The sequence below is a fragment of the Cyprinodon tularosa genome, unplaced genomic scaffold (genome assembly GCF_016077235.1).
Source record: "Cyprinodon tularosa strain WSP-4 unplaced genomic scaffold, ASM1607723v1 ctg679, whole genome shotgun sequence".
In the NCBI taxonomy this organism is placed as follows: domain Eukaryota; kingdom Metazoa; phylum Chordata; class Actinopteri; order Cyprinodontiformes; family Cyprinodontidae; genus Cyprinodon; species Cyprinodon tularosa.
In genome coordinates, this window is record NW_024039428.1 from 67,269 (window position 1) to 86,141 (window position 18,873).

The 18,873-nt window shown below is 40.6% G+C and overlaps 1 protein-coding gene and 1 long non-coding RNA gene across 2 annotated transcripts in view; both read right to left on the reverse strand.

Moving 5' to 3' along the window:
- Positions 1-18,873, reverse strand: part of nphs1 (NPHS1 adhesion molecule, nephrin) — an 80,253-nt gene that overhangs the window by 42,964 nt on the left and 18,416 nt on the right. The window contains exon 4 of the mRNA XM_038267583.1: positions 15,647-15,769. Coding sequence (XP_038123511.1) covers positions 15,647-15,769 — 123 coding nt within the window. The remainder of the gene's footprint in view (positions 1-15,646; positions 15,770-18,873) is intronic.
- LOC119771538 lies at positions 11,677-12,217 on the reverse strand. The gene is made up of 3 exons (XR_005279155.1): positions 12,050-12,217; positions 11,791-11,967; positions 11,677-11,716 (listed from the first exon to the last, which is right to left on the reverse strand). It is a non-coding gene; the product is annotated as an uncharacterized LOC119771538 (long non-coding RNA).

An 18,873-nucleotide genomic window follows, 5' to 3' on the forward strand; every position in this document is an offset into this window, starting at 1 on the left:
CCTGTGTGTGGATGACACAGTGCAACCCGATGCGTAGCCTAAAAACAACTATGCAGGGCATCTTCTGCTATTCTGCTTCTTCTAACAGTTTGCATAAAATAAAATCCAAAGCTTTTTTTTTACTTTTTAAGAGCACTTGACAAACCGTTGAAACATTGGAAGTGTAGCAGAGAGTGAAGTGTGTTAAAAATCACCAATTATTGCTACAAATGCATCAGGCTGTTGCCTGTAGCTTAGAAACTGAACTGATTGCATTCGCACTTGAAAACAGCAAATTATGGAATGTAAAAAGTTGCCAAAAATACAATGGTGATAAAACAATATGGACAAAGATTTATTGGCAAATGTTGAGTCAGTTTCTGCAAAATCAAAGTAACAAAAAATAGGCATAACAGAGAAAAAAATATGATTTTTAAGCAGAAAAGAAAAAATAAATTGATAAACAACCAATCACATTCACTTCGTTTACTCGTGTAAAGTCAGGTACCACTCCGGAGAATTCAGAAATGCAACGGTTGGAAGCGCTGTTTCCCTACAACTTTAAGACCTTGAAAGAACCCAGTGCATTCATCCAATTAAAACATGTTATCTAAGTGGGCTAACATTAGCTAATCCTTTATTTATCCAACGATGTGGACATTTATAGAATTAAAGCAACAAGCAAGTACACATAATAGAAACAAAATTACATAAGGATTGAAAGAAATTATATAAGAGGTAGATTAGGAAAAAACACTATGAACAGAACAATTTTAATATTATTAATATTTAATTGCAACAATAAAATGAAAAATCACAAAAACACAGAAAGGTCAACAGTTCCATGATACATCAAGTTAAAATGTTAAAAAGTATCGGTATCGTATCGATATCGGTGATACTGATGGTACTTGGTATCGTATCGATTAAAAATTCCCGGTAATGCCCACCTCTAATTTACACCTCTATCTAAGCTCTCCTACCCCTGTCCTGCTCTAAAAACAGAAATCCGTCCTATTGTGTAGCAGAGTGTGTAGTGATAAAAATGATCTATAATTATTAGCATTATAGTAACTTGCTGCATAGCTTAGCGCCTTTCCTAATATGTGAAAATTAATTAAACTAAACAATTTTTGAAAGAATTACACTGTTAAAAATACCATAATTAACACTGTTAACACTGATCATGTGAGACTACTTAAAAATGACTGTGATAGCAATCGATCATTGCAGCAAAAATGGGGTGCTAAATATGAAATTAATTTAGTAGTAAAACAAACAAAGGCTTGTTTATTACAGAAATTCAGAGCCAGAAGAAATAAATTATTGTTAATTTTGACCTTTTTTCATTGCTAAGAAAACAAAATCCTGTAAATTTCAGTTTGTCTTCCAATGTTCTTTCAGTTGGGCAACAGTAGGGGCCATGAAGCAACTGTGCTGCCTAGTTTGCTTCAAGTCATTGGAAATATTTTCTATATAGCCCTTCTACTTTGTAGCTACCTAAAGTATGAGCAGCAATTACCAGAGCTAAAAACAGGTGGTTCTTTTGATTTTTGAATTGACTGGATGTCCCTCAATCGCTTTTTAAAACAGACTCTAATTGGTAGCAACATGAGGAAAGACTCCATGAAATACTTTAACCATATACATCTGGCAAATTGTGTAAATATGCTCTATCTCCCTGCACTATGCATGCTACAAGCAAAATGCATTTCTTTGATTCCTAAAAAAATCAGAAAATCAATATAATAATTTTTCTACCCTCTGTTCATCCATGGAAAAAAGAACTCTTTGGGAAACCCCGAGGTTGGAAAAATCAAACATATTTGGATAACTTCTGCTGTATATAACATCCAAGAAAAATTCTCACCTTTTTCTTAAAAGTTACATTTCAAAGAAAAAAAGTTTTTTTTTTATTTATATTTTTGAGAATATGTTTTTTGTTCCCCTATGGTCCTAATACCCTTCCACAAGTTTGAGGTTGTGACTTTAGAAAACCTTAAAAGGTTTTACGGGTGATAAAAATTTTGTAAGGGACTAACTTATGCTACGACCTTAAAGTAATAGTGAACAATCTAAGGATGAAATAATTGGCATGCTGTCAAAATTTTGACTGATTTAAAATAGTGAGGTTAAAAGTTATCCTAATCTGTGGATAGGAGGAATACAGCAGAGAAACTGATCCAACAATATATTTTCACAGAACACAACAAACCTCCATCTCGTTTCCTCTCTCTATCTTTTTCTTAGATCACCTCTGAGCTAAAATGCTTTTTGGACTGATCAAAGCTACTACATGTCAAGTTATCAACAATACAATTCTTTTATCTGACCATGAATAGGAGTCCCAGACTCAAGTAAAATAAAGAAAATGACAACAACAAATATCTTTCACCACAAGGGACCAAGAATCGTTTGGCAGTGAATTGTGAAATATGCCACCAGCCTAATTATCAAAGAGATTCTGCAGATCTATCAGTGACTACCAAAAAAAAAAAAAAAAAAAAACTGTTATGTCACACACAAACTACAGAGAAAAAGTCCATGTATTGTGCCAACTTTGAGAGAGTGGGTGAGCCTTTAGAGCATGGTTAGAGTGAAGGTTGTTTTTCTTTTATCACAGATCAGGTTTTATCACAGAGCAGAGGCTGTCTGGGCTGAGAATCAAAACAGTTGGTACCTATAGGTTAGATATATCTAGAAGGAAATAAAGTAACAGGTAAAGATACAAAAGTGAGCATGAGACTGTTGGTTTAGTTGCTGCTTACCCCATTTTTTTTTATCTATAAATCTGGCCAAATTTGCAAGCAGCCATTAACAAACAGCTCCTACTCAGCTTTTTTTTGACACCTACAATCTGTCTTCTACCACTAGGAGGAGCTGTTGCAGTATCCAGGGTCGCACGCATGCTCTGGTCTGCTATTGAGACAGATGAGATGTGGCTTTAGCTTCAAACTGATTTAAAAGAAGCAATTGAATCTGTGTGGACTGTGATGGGTTACCAAGAGCACTGCAGAGGCGCAAGCAGCAATAATGAGATGCATTTGTTTGTTTTCTCCCCCCCTCCCTCATCCTCCTCTTCCCTGAGAAGTTGACTGGGCCATGCATCTATTGACAGCCGCTGCACTCTCAATCTACTCACAGCAACACAATTCACATGGGTGCATCACTTGTTTTGCTGGCGGAGCGTCTGGCAGCCCAACAAATCCTAAAAATAAGAATAATGATATGTTCACAAATGAGCCAGGCAGGTTTCTAATTTCTTCTTCCATCGCTGAAACACAATCCTTTCCTTTGTATCTCTTGTTCACTCGATCATCCATCTCAGAGCCCATCTCCCTTGCCTAAATGCTATCCTTCTTGACCACTGCAGCTAAACTGCTGAAATCATGGAGGAAGGTATACTCTGTCTTGAACTGGGATTTTGCGACATTCCATCTATCATATTACCAGTGACAAACCATGTGATGAGATCAGCCCAGTACTGTTATACATAGACATAGAAATATCTGTTTATACCACTTCAGCTCTTCTCATATATTGTCAAGTAACAACCACAAACCTCTATGTGCTTTACAGTAGTCAATAAATGTGAATCAGCTTTGAAACTTTGAAATGTATATGTTTAACCCCTTTATCTTATAGTTTAGAAAGTGATGTGTTTTTTACAATTAAATCTGTATTCATTTTTAGGGCCCTGCCTGGGCCCTTTCTTGTGTCGTTTGCCACATCTATAAACAGCTTCCATGTTTCAAACAAACCTCTTGACTATGAGGAGACTATTCTCACAATTGATTTAATTTAAACCTCTGCCAAAGCTTTGTGACTTTGTTTTGAAGCTTTTGTCATGTTGAAAGGTGAATCCCTGCCTTACTCTTTGTTATTTTGCCACCTCTAATGAGTTTTCTTCCAGACTTCAGTATTTAGCAGGGGCGCCGCCAGGAATATAGGGCCCCATGAAAGACTGCTATACCGATGCAACGAAGAGTCTCATTTACATTTGTAACATAAGTTTTATTGTAAGATTTGTACAAAGGAAAATGATCATAACACTAAAAAGTTAAATATACATTAACTTTAAACATTACATTAAAAATCATCGCCTCAAAATAATAACGGCTTATGTAAAGCAAAAAACATGGCTGTATCTATGTTTAAATTTAAAGAGGATGGGTTTTGGATTGTGAAAATGTTGTCCTGTAAGGTTTTACTAAGGACAGATTATTTTTATGCTGGCCCTGAGAACTTATTTTTCATGTAGTTTTGTTGGGGCTGGTCTAGGCTGCTCATGAGAATGATCAAGAATTATAGATGACTTTGTTTATTATTTAATCCGAATATTAAAATCTAACAAAACCTTTTTTAATATTGACACAGATTTTAATACAATATATTTATGCATTATTTCACTGTTTATCATGGTAAATGAGGGAGAACACAAAGATTACTTATTTCACTGCTGGATTTTCTTTTCATATTTGAAAAATATAGTAGGACATATCTTTTCGGCCCCCCTCAGTCAAGGGCCCCAAAAGCCCTTGAAATCTTCCTAACTTTTCCCCTCCATGTGGTTCCCTTGGTATTTAGCTCAATCCATTCTCCCATCAGTTTTGACCACAATTCATTGTCTCTGCTAAAGAAAAGTATTTCCACAGTATAGAAAAAGTTACAACAGAATGTTTTCCATCAAAGCATGTTAATGTGTTAGAATTGTGCAGTCCTAAATTTCAAGAAAGACTTTTCAGAAAGGTTTTTGGAAAAGCTTGAAGCCGATGTTCGCAGATGGTTCCAATTCACTCGTAAAGATTCTGAAATACTTTGAAAAATAGAAGGGGCAAAGGTTTTAGCTTATAGCTTAAAGTTAGTGGAAACACATCCCTAAAGACTTTTCTTTGTAATCTCTAAGGTTCCTGTTAAAACTGTATAGTTATATGTAAAAATGATAACAAACACTTATCTTTCACTTAACATATTTAAGCTTTTTTGATCTATCCTGCAAAAATCCCAAGAAAAGTATATGATGTGGTGTTTCTAAATTGACAACATGCTAAATGTTTAAGGAGTATTTAAACTTTAGCGCGGTTCTGCATTTGTGAAAAAGTTAAAGGACTTAATGAAAAATAAGTGGAAGATAGTTTCACTTTTTTTTTCAGAAATGCATCCAGAGCTTAGACAAGAAAACTATTATTCAGTTTTTCTAATTGCCTCTTACAGCTTCGTCTTTGTCTACATGCCAGTCATTCTATTTTCTTTAGCGTCCTCTTCTCCTCCCTGTCATTCTCATCCAGGTACATGCATGAACACAAAAATAGATATGCAAAGACTTGTTCCTTCAGTTCAGAAGACAAACAGTGAGCTGCAGAACTAGAATTATTAGACAAATACAGGCGGATGGATGGATAAAGCAGATAAGAACAAGATTAGCAGAAACATTAAAATGCATAAGCAGCGCTTCCCACCTATCCCTCACTTTCATTTACATTACTTCCTTTGTCGCACAAACATCCAAAGATAAGCTAATATGTACAGTGCATGCAGATTTGCTCACTAACCCACAAAATGACACAGGTGAGAGAAATAGGTTGATGTTGATCTCACTTTGCTTTAAGGATGTGCGAGGTCTAACATGTGATAGCAACACAATTCTCCAAATGTTGCTGGGCAAGGAGATAAACAGTCTCTAAAAAGCTGATTGTGCTGAATAGGATGGAAAATAATGGAGATCTGAGTTCTTAACGGCAGACACACTGCACTCATCGGTTTTATCTCTGGGGGAAGAAAGCACACACACACATACACATCTGTGCTCATGTGCATATTTGAGTGCATTTTTATTTTGCATAAAAACACACTTGTGCTTACACATATGCACAGATCGTAGGTCTCAGGTGTGTGATCTCTCGCAATAAAAGCAACAGAAAGAGAGCTCTTTTTTTTAGCTTATCCCTTCTCTCCCGGCCCTTTTCTCCCCTTTATCTTCCAACATTTTCACAGTTAGAAGGGAATATATCAAGTAAATATGTAGGAAGAAAAACAACTCCTTACACAGCCACCCCATAATTTCTTCATTCAACCATATGTAACTTGTTCTGACTGTAGTGCATAACTGCTAAATGCCTTTTTTGGAAAATCAACCCCTGCTTTGGACATATGAGCGAAGCAGGAAAATACAACTTCACCATATAGGGTATGAACACTATGTAGATGTAAATAAATTATATATATATATATATATATATATATATATATATATATATATATATATATATATATATATAGATATATATATATATATATATACACATACACCATACACCATGTGGGCCTTATTCAGTTCCCCTGTAAGATAGAGGGTTGCATGTTACCAACAACCTGACAACAAAAATAGAGTAGTTAATTACTCATATCAATAAGCCAACACTGAAGATGATAAATGCGGAGTACATGCTCTTTTTAGGACTAGTTTTTGTGTGTTAGGTTTAATACCTAAATTCTTTTAAAGTGGCATTAATAAATGGTATTCAACATGTAAATATTAAAATAGCATTCATAAAAGTATAGTGGACATTTTTTCCAGAAATGACAAATTTAATAAATGACAATATATAGAACTTAAAGCAGATGACAAACCACTATTCTGACATGATTCAAAAGTAGACTCTGGCGCAGACACAATGCGAGTAGGGAAGCAGTTAGATTGTTTATTGAAAAGTTTTACAGAATAAAGTTTCAGCCTGGCGTGATGGTTCGGATAACAGCGGCTTCTTCAGGAACTGCACGGAGAGAGATATAAGTTAGATTCTGGCAGGAGGATCCGAGTTATTTTGAGAAGATGCTGATTTCTTACAGTTCTTGGAGAGCGGTGCAGCTGGAGGGGAGGTTGGAAGAGCCCACTGAGATTGAGTCTTAGACAGAGATGGAGGGCTTAGACTTGAGAGCTCCAGAGGGTGGACAGGCAGGCGAGCAGTCGAGGGGAGGATCCAGGAGGACTGAGAGGAGGACCGGCTTGGAAACAGCGAGGCTTCTAGGAGAGAGAAGGAGGACACGGAGGTAAGCTTAAGTCTAAACTATTGGTTCAGTCTTAGGAGAGCTAGCAGGTAGGTTACCACTGTGTGGAACTTTAACCGACTGGCGTCCGTCCCAGGGAATCCACTCCTCTAAATACTGCTCCCTGATTGCGTCCAATTGGAACCAGCTGGAGGCTCGTCAGGACTGGAGTCTAAGGAGGAAAAGGTAAGAAAGAACCCTAACGCAGCTCAGCACACAATCCAGTGAGCCCAACAGTACCCCCCCCCTCAAAGGACGCCACCTGGCGGACGAGTAGAAGAAGACGCCGAACGGCGCTCAAAGTCGGAGATGAGCGTGGGATCCAGAATGAAGGAGCGCGGAACCCAGGACCGCTGCTCCGGACCATAACCCTCCCAATCAACCAGATACTGGCAACCCCGACCACGGGGGCGGACATCCACAATGCGGCGCACAGTGAAGGCGGGGTGGCCGTCGACGATCCGGGCGGGTGGAGGGGGTCTGGACGGAGGGCACAACGGGCTGAAAGACACAGGCTTGACTTGGGAAACATGAAAAACGGGATGGACCCGAAGGTGAGAAGGGAGCCTCAGGCGGACAGTGGTAGGACTGATGACAGCTTGGACAGGAAAAGGGCCCAAAAACCTAGGAGAAAGTTTACGGGAGCACCCCTTAAGAGGGAAGTTCTTTGATGAGAGCCAGACCTGTTGTCCAGGGGAATAGACTGGAGCAGGGACACGCTTGCGGTCAGCGATCTTCTTGTTGAGGGCAGCAGTTCGGTTCAGGGCTGCCCTGGTCTGGTCCCAGATCCGGCGGCAAGCCTCCATGTGGTCCTTCACAGAGGGGATGACGGCATCTGGAAAAGAAGAGGGGATGAGGGATGGCTGATAGCCAAGAGAGGCTTCAAAAGGGGACAACCCAGAGGCAGCAGAGATGTGAGAATTATGGGCATACTCAACCCACGGTAAATGTGCACACCAGGAGGAGGGGTGGTTGGCACAGACGCAACGAAGTGCGTTTTCCAGTTCCTGGTTCAGTCTCTCACATTGCCCATTGGTCTGGGGATGAAACCCTGAAGTGAGGCGGGGTTTGGCTCCCAAGATAGAGCAAAAGTCTCTCCAGACCCGAGAAACAAATTGAGGACCCCGGTCTGAAAGAATTTCTAAGGGGATGCCGTGAAGTTTGAATACATGAGAAAACAAGAGGCGAGCAGTGGCAGCAGCAGATGGAAGCTTGCTAAGAGGGATTAAGTGGCAGGCTTTGGAAAACCTGTCGATGATTGTCAGTATAGCCGTCTTATTTTTGGAGACAGGAAGGCCAGTGACAAAATCTAGGGCAATATGCGACCAAGGCCGGTTAGGGACAGAGAGAGGTTGCAGGAGACCAGCTGGAGGGCGGTGAAGGTTCTTTCCACGAGCACACGTGGAGCAGGCTGAGACAAACTCCAACACATCTTTGTTGAGGGAAGGCCACCAGAAATAGCGGCGGAGCAAACCAATAGTACGGCTTGTCCCTGGGTGGCAGGAGAACCGTGAAGAATGTGCCCATTGGATGGCCTGTGAACGGGTCTTAGCCGGAACATAAAGGCGGTTGGGAGGTCCCCCCCCTGGATCGGGATCGGCCTTCGAGGCTGCTTCAATGGCCTTCTCCAAGCTCCAGGAAAGCCCCCCAACCACACAGGACGGCGGAAGGATCGGCTCAGGGGTTTTGGAGACGTCATCAGGGGCAAACTGTCTGGACAAGGCATCCGGTTTAATGTTACGGGAGCCAGGATGATAAGTGATGTTTAGATTAAATCTAGAGAAGAACAAGGTCCAGCGGGATTGCCGGGAGTTCAGTCTCTTGGCATTTTGGAGGTAGGACAGATTTTTATGGTCAGTCCAAACCACCACTGGGAGTTCTGAGCCCTCGAGCCAGTGCCTCCACTCTTCCAGTGAGAGCTTGATGGCTAGGAGCTCTCTGTCCCCAATGTTATAATTTCTCTCAGAAGGAGAGAACCTCTTTGAAAAGAAGGCACATGGGTGGAGCTTACTGTCTGCTGGGGACCGCTGGGAGAGTACAGCCCCAACACCGGTATCTGACGCATCCACCTCCATGATGAATTGAGCTGTGGGATCAGGATGGATGAGGATGGGAGCCTTTGAGAATAGGGTCTTCAGCTCGGAGAAGGCCTTCTGAGCTTCAGGGGTCCAGATGAAAGGTCTTTTGGTGGATGTTAAGGCAGAGAGAGGAGCGGCTATGACACTGAAGTTTCTTATGAACCTCCTGTAGAAGTTGGCAAACCCAAGAAACTGCTGGAGCTGTTTTCTGGTCTCAGGGGTTGGCCAGTCCAACACTGCCTTGATCTTGGCTGGGTCCGTCTTCACCTGTCCACCCTCAAAAACAAAACCAAGGAAAGTGATTGAAGAAACATGAAATTCGCACTTTTCAGCTTTGACATACAGGCGATTTTCTAGCAGACGGTGGAGCACCTTTCTTACGTGGACCTTATGTTCCTCCAGATCTCTGGAAAAGATCAGGATATCGTCAATGTAAACAAAAACAAAGACATTTAGAAAGTCTCTCAGAACATCGTTTATGAGAGCCTGAAAAACTGCTGGGGCATTAGAAAGGCCAAAAGGCATGACCAGATATTCGAAATGACCAATGTGAGTCTTGAAAGCAGTTTTCCACTCATCCCCCTCCCGAATACGAACCAGGTGGTAGGCGTTTCGGAGGTCGAGCTTGGAGAAAACGGTGGCCTGGCTTACGGGTTCAAAAGCAGCTGATATGAGCGGAAGAGAGTATTTGTTCTTGACCGTGATCTTATTTAGGTCCCGATAATCTATACATGGGCGGAGGGTTTTGTCCTTCTTCTCGACAAAGAAGAAACCGGCCCCAACTGGAGAAGAGGAGGGGCGGATGATACCTGCTTCGAGAGAACTGTTTATATAGTTCTCCATGGCTTGACGTTCAGGTCTAGACAAGTTGTATAATCGGCCAGAGGGAAGTGGGGCGCCTGGAAGAAGATTGATGGGACAATCATAGGGCCGATGAGGAGGCAAGGAGAGGGCTAAATCTTTACTGAAGACGCGTTGCAAATCGTGATAATCAGGTGGGACCTTAGAGAGGTCAGCTGGAGGTTGCTGAGGATTGGACATGCAGCTCTGAGGGGGGAGAGCAGAGCGGAGGCAGCAATTAGAGCACTCAGGGCTCCAGGACTCGATGCGGGAAAGAGACCAGTTAATTTGGGGGTTGTGTTTAATTAACCAGGGGTAGCCCAAAACCACTGGGGAGTTCTTGGTGGGAAAAACTAGAAATGATATTTGTTCGTTATGGTTGCCTAGAGAAACAAACTGAAGAGGGACAGTCTGATGAGTAATGGTCTTAAGAGCGCTACCATCTAAGGCAGACACAAAAATTGGAGTAGGGAGTCTTTGAACTGGAATCTTGTATTGGTGAACTAGATCTGGGCTTATAAGATTCTGTTCAGAACCACAATCCACCAGGGAGAGCACGGGGAGGTTTTTACGATCAAAGCAGATGGACGAATGAATAGTTAGACGGAGGTTGTTTTGAATCGTGGTTTTGCCCGTCAGCACCCCCAGATTTACTGACGGGCAAAGGCTTTTGGGCGAACTGGACAGGCGGAAATCAAATGACCAGGGTGACCACAATACAGACAGCAGCCAGATGACAACCGCCGTTGGCGTTCCTCAGGTGAGAGCCGAGCTCTACCGATCTGCATGGGTTCGGGAGACGGGGGGCGAGGCTGAGGCTGAGGCTGAGGGTCAGGCGTCATAGCATAAGCATGGTGTGAAGTTGCTACATTTCGTTGACGGTTTCTTTCTCTGAGCCTATTGTCAATCCGGATGGTGAGATTAATTAACTGGTCCAGGGTTTCTGGTTCCTCTCGGCAGGCCAATTCATCTTTTAGCCTTTCACTGAGAGAATGTTGGAACGCCCCCTTGAGGGCTGTCTCGTTCCAACCGGATTCTGCTGCAAGAGTACGAAATTCAATTGCCAATTCTGCTGCTGACTTGTTTCCTTGTTTTAGAGTCCACAATTTTTTGGCTGCTTCTTCCTCTCCAACATGTAAGCAAAATGTCTGTTTAAATAAATCTAGAAATTCTCCAAAGGTGTACTCATAAATGTTTGAATCATCAATAATTGCTTCAGCCCACCTTAAAGCCTTGTCTCTGAGCAAGCCAATGACGTAGGAGATTCTGCTGGCGTCATCCGGAAATGACTGCGGGGACCGCCCGAACACTAGGGAGCACTGTAGCAAGAATCCCTTGCTTTTGTTCAGGTCGCCGGCGAATGGCTCAGGAGTGGGCAAAACAACGTCTCTGGAGATGGGAGACCTGGAAGAGGCAGCAGAACCAGCAGATAGGTTAAGTCTAGGAGGAGGAGGAGGAGACGGCAGCTTGGAGCTAAGTTCCTGTACTTGGAGTGACAACTGGCTAAGAGTCTGCATGATTGAGGTTTGTTGTTGAGCTATTGTTGAGATAGCCGAATCATGACGGCCAAGGAGAACTCCTTGTTCGGATAAAGCGGTTCGTAGTTGTGCTGCAGAGTCATGATGGCCAGTCGGTTCTGACATGATTCAAAAGTAGACTCTGGCGCAGACACAATGCGAGTAGGGAAGCAGTTAGATTGTTTATTGAAAAGTTTTACAGAATAAAGTTTCAGCCTGGCGTGATGGTTCGGATAACAGCGGCTTCTTCAGGAACTGCACGGAGAGAGATATAAGTTAGATTCTGGCAGGAGGATCCGAGTTATTTTGAGAAGATGCTGATTTCTTACAGTTCTTGGAGAGCGGTGCAGCTGGAGGGGAGGTTGGAAGAGCCCACTGAGATTGAGTCTTAGACAGAGATGGAGGGCTTAGACTTGAGAGCTCCAGAGGGTGGACAGGCAGGCGAGCAGTCGAGGGGAGGATCCAGGAGGACTGAGAGGAGGACCGGCTTGGAAACAGCGAGGCTTCTAGGAGAGAGAAGGAGGACACGGAGGTAAGCTTAAGTCTAAACTATTGGTTCAGTCTTAGGAGAGCTAGCAGGTAGGTTACCACTGTGTGGAACTTTAACCGACTGGCGTCCGTCCCAGGGAATCCACTCCTCTAAATACTGCTCCCTGATTGCGTCCAATTGGAACCAGCTGGAGGCTCGTCAGGACTGGAGTCTAAGGAGGAAAAGGTAAGAAAGAACCCTAACGCAGCTCAGCACACAATCCAGTGAGCCCAACAGTATTCGTTTATTTTAGCCAGCATTGATGTGTAAATATGTGTATTTATTTATTTATTAGCGGGTTATTGGAAATTTAGCTTATCTTCATTTAGAAAATACTGATGTGCCCTATTGGCCACCCCTCAGTGCTCAAGGGTCCCTGCCTTTTCACAAATCTTTACTGGGAAAACCAATACATGGTGGGTGCTGTCCATGCTAATTCAAGATTCAAAGTAGAATTAAAAGCAGCCTCTCAAGAACTGATGAAAACATATCATTGGTAGCTGTCAGAACTTTTTAAGAACAAGACTGAATAAAGTCTCTATGCTTTGTGTTGCTTGTCCCCCCATTTATGAGTTGCTCCATTATTCATAACAAGGAATAAGAAACTGAAGGCTAATTATATACTCTTCAAGAGCAAAACTCATTAGCTACCGGCGAAACCTCACCATAGCCCTGGTTCCTAAAATGTCCTCTAACCTCCAAGCCACTCCGATAATAGGCTCATACAAATAGACAGCCATACACTCATGTGCAAACACACACTCAAACAAATGTGCATATTTTTGTAGGACGCAGCTGAATGAGTAATGCCTTCTAAAACCAGAACACCTCAAAAAACTGCTTTGAATGTTTGCAGGAGGCATCTGTACAGACACGCAACGTGATGAGAGAGAGTTGTTCATTAATAGGATTAAATACTAAAGCTAATGGTACAAACCGAGACACAGGATGTGTCAGGTATGTGATATGTGGCACAGCACAGGGTAAGTTTTAGCATCAGAGTGAGGAGGAGGGGGGGTTTCAGTAGAGGTTGTTATTGTCATGGATTACTCACTGCCACTTGATCTGCCTATAGCAGTAATCCCCAATCTAAGCTCCACAGAAAAGCAAAAACACACAGGAGTTATGTTACACCAATGGATATGTCTTGAAAACATCTCTTTGTAAGCCAGTAGATGGGGGCTTTGTTGACATATCTCTCCCTTCCCTCTGCTATTCATTTCCTGCAGTGATTTATCTTGAATTAGCCAGTCATGATACCAATTTTATAACCAGCAATCTCAGTTTGGCTTTCTTTTGCAAATTCCTTTCCCTCTCTCATAAGCCAGGTCTTCATAAAGGGTTTATGGTGTTATGATTTGATGCAGAGCTTGATGGGATCTGGCAACGGCTGACTGGTTGCGGGGGGGCCTTGGGAGCAATCGTTGCCTTGATGAAGGAGTCTATGGGAACTCATCAGAGACAGTGCTTTTTAGAAAGGATGCACAGTTTCCGGCCCCTGCTCAGCACTAATGCAAGATTCCATTTATCAGCTTATCACAAAGCATCAAGTTTCTCACATATTTTGAAACACGTATAAAGCTGGACAAGAATTAATGATGCTTTAGGACAGACATTTTCAAAAAGCTTTCATGGTTGATCCGATAACCTTTCGACAGGGGTAACTGTCCACGCTGGAAGTCAACCAGGAACAACCAGAAAACCCAACACTCCCTGCCGTCAGATAAAATTCATTATATGAGCATGTACAAAAGATGCCAGCTCCTACACAAAAATTTTGTTGGTTTTGTATATGTGATCACACAAGTAGTAGGCATCTCCAAAGTAATAAATGTGGGAGTCAAACCCGCTGTGGCTGCAGGTGTAGGGCCTGCTGCAGGATATGGAGCTGCTGCAGGGGAGAATGGAGCGCAGTCATTTAAAAGAGACGTCTGCAGTCTATGGCTCTTGCTACCCCGCACCACCCGCCATCCCTCCTGGCAGCCTATTGATGTCAGAAAAACCTGCTCTCTTCCCAGAGGAGAGAAACTGCTGAAACTGCCACAGAGAAAACCCCCAGCAAAACCCTGCACCGGCACCCCCACAACCATATTCAGCAAAGAAAAAAGCCTGAGCACGAGGGAGGGAGGGAGAAATTCATTGACAGAGAAAATAGGAAGCGGTTAGGGGTGGGTCTAAGTAAATGAACTGTGCCTGGAGAAGAAAGGTTCTTTTAGAGTCCTTTCCTGACCACATATGGGCTCACTCCCACAGGCAAGAGGGATGGGAGAGGGTTGTTATAGAATAACAACAGGTGGTCCAGTGTAGTTTTACAATTACATATGTTTCTCTCTACATCCAAGCTGAACTTTTGAATCACCTCAGAAATAATTTATCCTCTTGAGGAAAGAGACAATAATTAATTGAACCGCACCATTTCCTTATATGTCACAGCTAGTTAAAACCATGACTCTCAAGAAAGAAGAATGTGAAAGAAAGAAATATAAAGAGCTAGAAAACTAATCATAGCAATTTACAATTACAGGTATTAAAAGGTTTGCTTATAAAAATGGAAATCAATAATATAGAGTTATTAAATGCAGAGTCTGGCATTTCATCTCTTAATTTGATGATTATAGGCTAATGAAAGCCCAAGGTTAAGCATTCCAGAACAAAGAATATTGTACAAGATCAATAAAAAATTAGTAAATGCAGCATGTTATGTTTTATTCATGTTAAAGTCCACACAATAATGGGGGAAAATGCTGAACTGACCGGTGGACACCAAGACCCTCCACATGAAGGATAAGCCTGAAAAGGTTATTACTAAAGAAGTTGGCTTTTTATGTAGAGCTCTGCCTAAGCATATTTATGGAAAATTTGGTGGTAGGAAAATGCATAATTCAAAAATTATCTGAATATTGGAATATTGCAGTTTGGAGTAACAAAACATGGACTATGGTTATGGTCAATGCATCCCGGGCTATTGACAAAAAAGAATCCAGGATTAGTGTTTAATACTCCTTCTGGTCTACTAGGTAACCTGGTCCAAAGTCTGGCCAGCAAATTCACCTGACCCAAGACCCTTAGAGAAAATATTTTGTAAAAGGAAAAATAAGAAAAACAAGACTGAAAATATTAAGCCAAGCTTTTTTTTTTCACTAAAGCTTTCACAACTTCTAAAAAAAAACATAATATTCTCACTTTCTGAGAAACTGTAATTTGGGTTTTCATTGGCAGTGAGTTGTAATCACCCAAATCAACCGAAATAAGTTATTATACCACTGCGTGTAAATATATAATTGAGGTAGTAAATCTATATAGCATATGAGTCTCACTTGGATTGAGTTACTGAAATAAATTAGTAATTCATCAAGATAGATTTGTTAATGCGCTCAAAGGGGAACTTTTCAGTTTTACTGTACCAGTCGTACATTGATTAAGTCTGCTTTAACTGCAGCAGTCCTTTCTTTACAAAATGAAAGATATTCATCAATATAACTGAATATGTAACAGCTCTTTTTATGCAGATTAGTGGTCTAAAGGTCATGCATATCATTGGAGTACGGATAATGCTATTTGTGCCTTACTTTGCACGTGTCTAACCAGGCAGACAGGCCGACAGACAGACAGACAGACAGACAGACAGACAGACAGACAGACAGACAGATCCTTACTTTGTACGGTGAGGAAGGCTATGTTGGAGATAATTGCATCACTTCTCTCAGATTGGCCAGCTTGACACTCAAAGGATGCATCATCTTCAAGCTGTGCATTTTCAATCCTAAGATTATATTGTCCTGAAGGAGAGACAGAGATACATGCTTACTCTAGTATTGTATAAAATGTAAAAAAAAAATAAATAAATAAAAAAAACTTTATTATAACATAAAAAGCGGTCTGTCACATTAAGATTTTCATCCAATAAGATTGTTCATCACTCTGCAATCTTTCAAACCACTAAATCAGCTCTGAGCAGAATACCCTTCAAATATCTTTAAAGTGAAGTGTTGAAAAGTCATAAAAAACTATTTCATCTCATCTTCTTTTTGATACCTCACCCAATAAATCTTATTATTGAAGATAATGGATCATCCAAGAGGGGCCAAGAGCAATATGCTATTCTACTTCCTAAAGAAAGTCAAAGCTAAAAATTAATGTGGTGACAAAAGCTTTTTCCAGTATGATACTGTAAAGGAAAAATGTAGTGTTTCTAGCCAGATTAGCGGCCAAACAGAAAAGTATGCCAGCATATAAAAATAAAATCATAAAATTAAGGTACACCTTAACTATTATTCTACGTTTTTTGTTCATGATATTCAACCTTTATACCAGACAGTTACTCTGAGATGGAATGATTCATTTTTAGAATGTGTTTCACAAAAGGAAACTTATGAAGGGTGCATCGACTTCTTCCATTCTCTGGGTTAGAAATAAACATTTACTTATATGTAATTTAGCACTTTATTCAGTCTGTCATACAACTGAGCTTGAGTGAGCAACCTTTTTTTTATTTTTTGAGTGAAACAACTCCTTTCTTGAAAATATCACAGCAGTTCTGTTTGTTAAACCTTTAAACTTGAAACGTATGTATATAAACAGACTTTTTAATGAGGTAATTGAGGTTGAGCATTATGATAAATCTCGTTGTGTGAAACTATGACTGAGTCCGTTAAATCATTGACAGTTTCAGTAACCTTTCACCAAAGGACAATGGAAAAAAATATATTATTTTGTCTGTAGAAAACATTATTGAAATTATTTTCTACTGCCCTACTTCTCTTTAAGACACTCACTCTTGCCGGATCACCTCCAGCCTCCATTCCCCTTATACATAAATATCAGTAGGAAATTGTGTTTGCATAAGAACTACAACAGATGTGAGACTGGGGCCATTTTTAGACAATGGACATCCTGTTTTGTTTAAACTCTTCTCTAAATAGTTGATAGCTTGAGCTCCTAGGATCACCAAACAGGATTTATACTAAATTAGGGCACTAAGAGAGTTGTCTTTACCTTTCATAACCTAAACCATCCCTTTTATATGACAAAGCCTTTTGAAAACCCTAAAAGGTTTTGAACCCAAACTTTCTCCATATGTTCAAACAATTAAGATAAGTTTATGATCTCTCAAATTATAAACAATTAACACTTATATATTTGCAAATGAAAGCATGTGAAATAAAGGCTTTTTAAAGTTCTTTCAGTGTACCCTAGTTAATGTACAAATCAAAATATGTTCTTTGTTGTACAATGATAAGAATAGCTCTTTAGAACTTATAAAATAAAAAAAAATGAACAATATTCTGTGATATCTGGTAATCTTGCTATAAATAGATTATTTTCTTCTAGCTGTGTAGTGGAGACATCCGATTCTTTGAGAATCTCTAATTTCTTGCCCCAGGCATTCTAATTGATATGCAAGTTGCAGTGTACTGTATAGCTGAAGGATTGTTTTTTCTGCTTTTGCAGGAGTTTCTAATGCGGTAAATAAAATCCAATCTCCAATTCAGAATGCGAACTAAATAAACTGCCTATTATTTGCTGCCAGACAGAGTTCCTCACTATGTATCTCCCCACTGCTAGTCTAGCATGCCAATGGGGCTTGATTTGTTTGATGCTTTGCCACAACCTGTGGGGATTAGATGATGCTCACTGTTGGTTTTCCAACTCCTGATGGCTCACAGCCCACTAACATGTGGAAAATAGTATCTTGGTCTGACAACCACTCAGGCCTAAAAACGCATGTGTCAAGTAAGCTGGCAAGATAATTAACACCAACCAGAAGCAATTTTCACATCTAAGTTATCATTGAGTGCAGAGAGAGAGAGAGAGACACTGAAGTCATTAATCATGTTCCTCTTTTCTGAAATTATTCACAAATAGTGCAATCAAGTAGCAGCAAGTGTGTATTTATGGCAGAGGAGATGGTGGAAGGCAGAGACGTGATGTGCCTATTTGCCCATTACTTTGTATTTATTTCATCTAGATTAGAACTTTAGGAGGCTTTATGACTGAGGATAGATTCGCATACATATTGGCTGCAGTGAAAATAAGTGTTCCCTTTCCAAACCCCAATTATGGGGGGAAAGAAGGCCTTTCATATTGTTTTAGTAAAACTAGAAGCCATTTATAAAAATATCTGTTTTTATATCTCCCCTACAGCTATCTTCAACTCGTAAAAGCAAAAGCAACCAGTTGCATCTATCTCTCCCTTTCCGTCCTTCTTTCTATGTCTGTCTGTCTGGATGTCTATCTATCTATGTATTAGCAGATCTGGGTCTATTCTAATGTTGTCTTTCACCTTGATATTTTAGTGTGGATGTAATCTGCGGGGCAAGAAGGATCCCTCTTTGAACCTGTGTAGAATTACTGTGAAATTTCCACATTGAAAGTAATGCACTGCTGGAGTCTCTTAAGTATTAGATTAATTTCTTTTTTGCTAAATTATTAATGGTATAGATCTAAGGTTATGTGAAATCTATTGTTATTTTTCTGTTTATCTTATTTGACCTTCTTCCCTGTCAGGCCGCCTCCTGCTGTGATTAACAAGCAGAAGCAGCTGCTTTGGTTGATCTGATTGTTTGGCGATAGAGTGAGGAAGGAAACAGTTTTTACCAATAACGTCAATATTTGAATTTTTTGTAAGTCAATTTGGAGATTATTTCTGTCACTTTTATAAGTAAAGAAAACACCTTCAGTGTTGGCTGGACAATAGAGGGCGCTGAGCATAATGACCCTGAGCATAAAATTTTTTTAAAATTAAAATCTTAAATATTTTTGAAATATTGCAAAAATAAGATGTATTTCCACCCTAGGGTGCAAAAATCTTTGCCCATTGGCTCTCGTTAAAAGTTGTACATATGCAGTTCTTAATCTGCAATACAAATGTATAGGAGAGCTT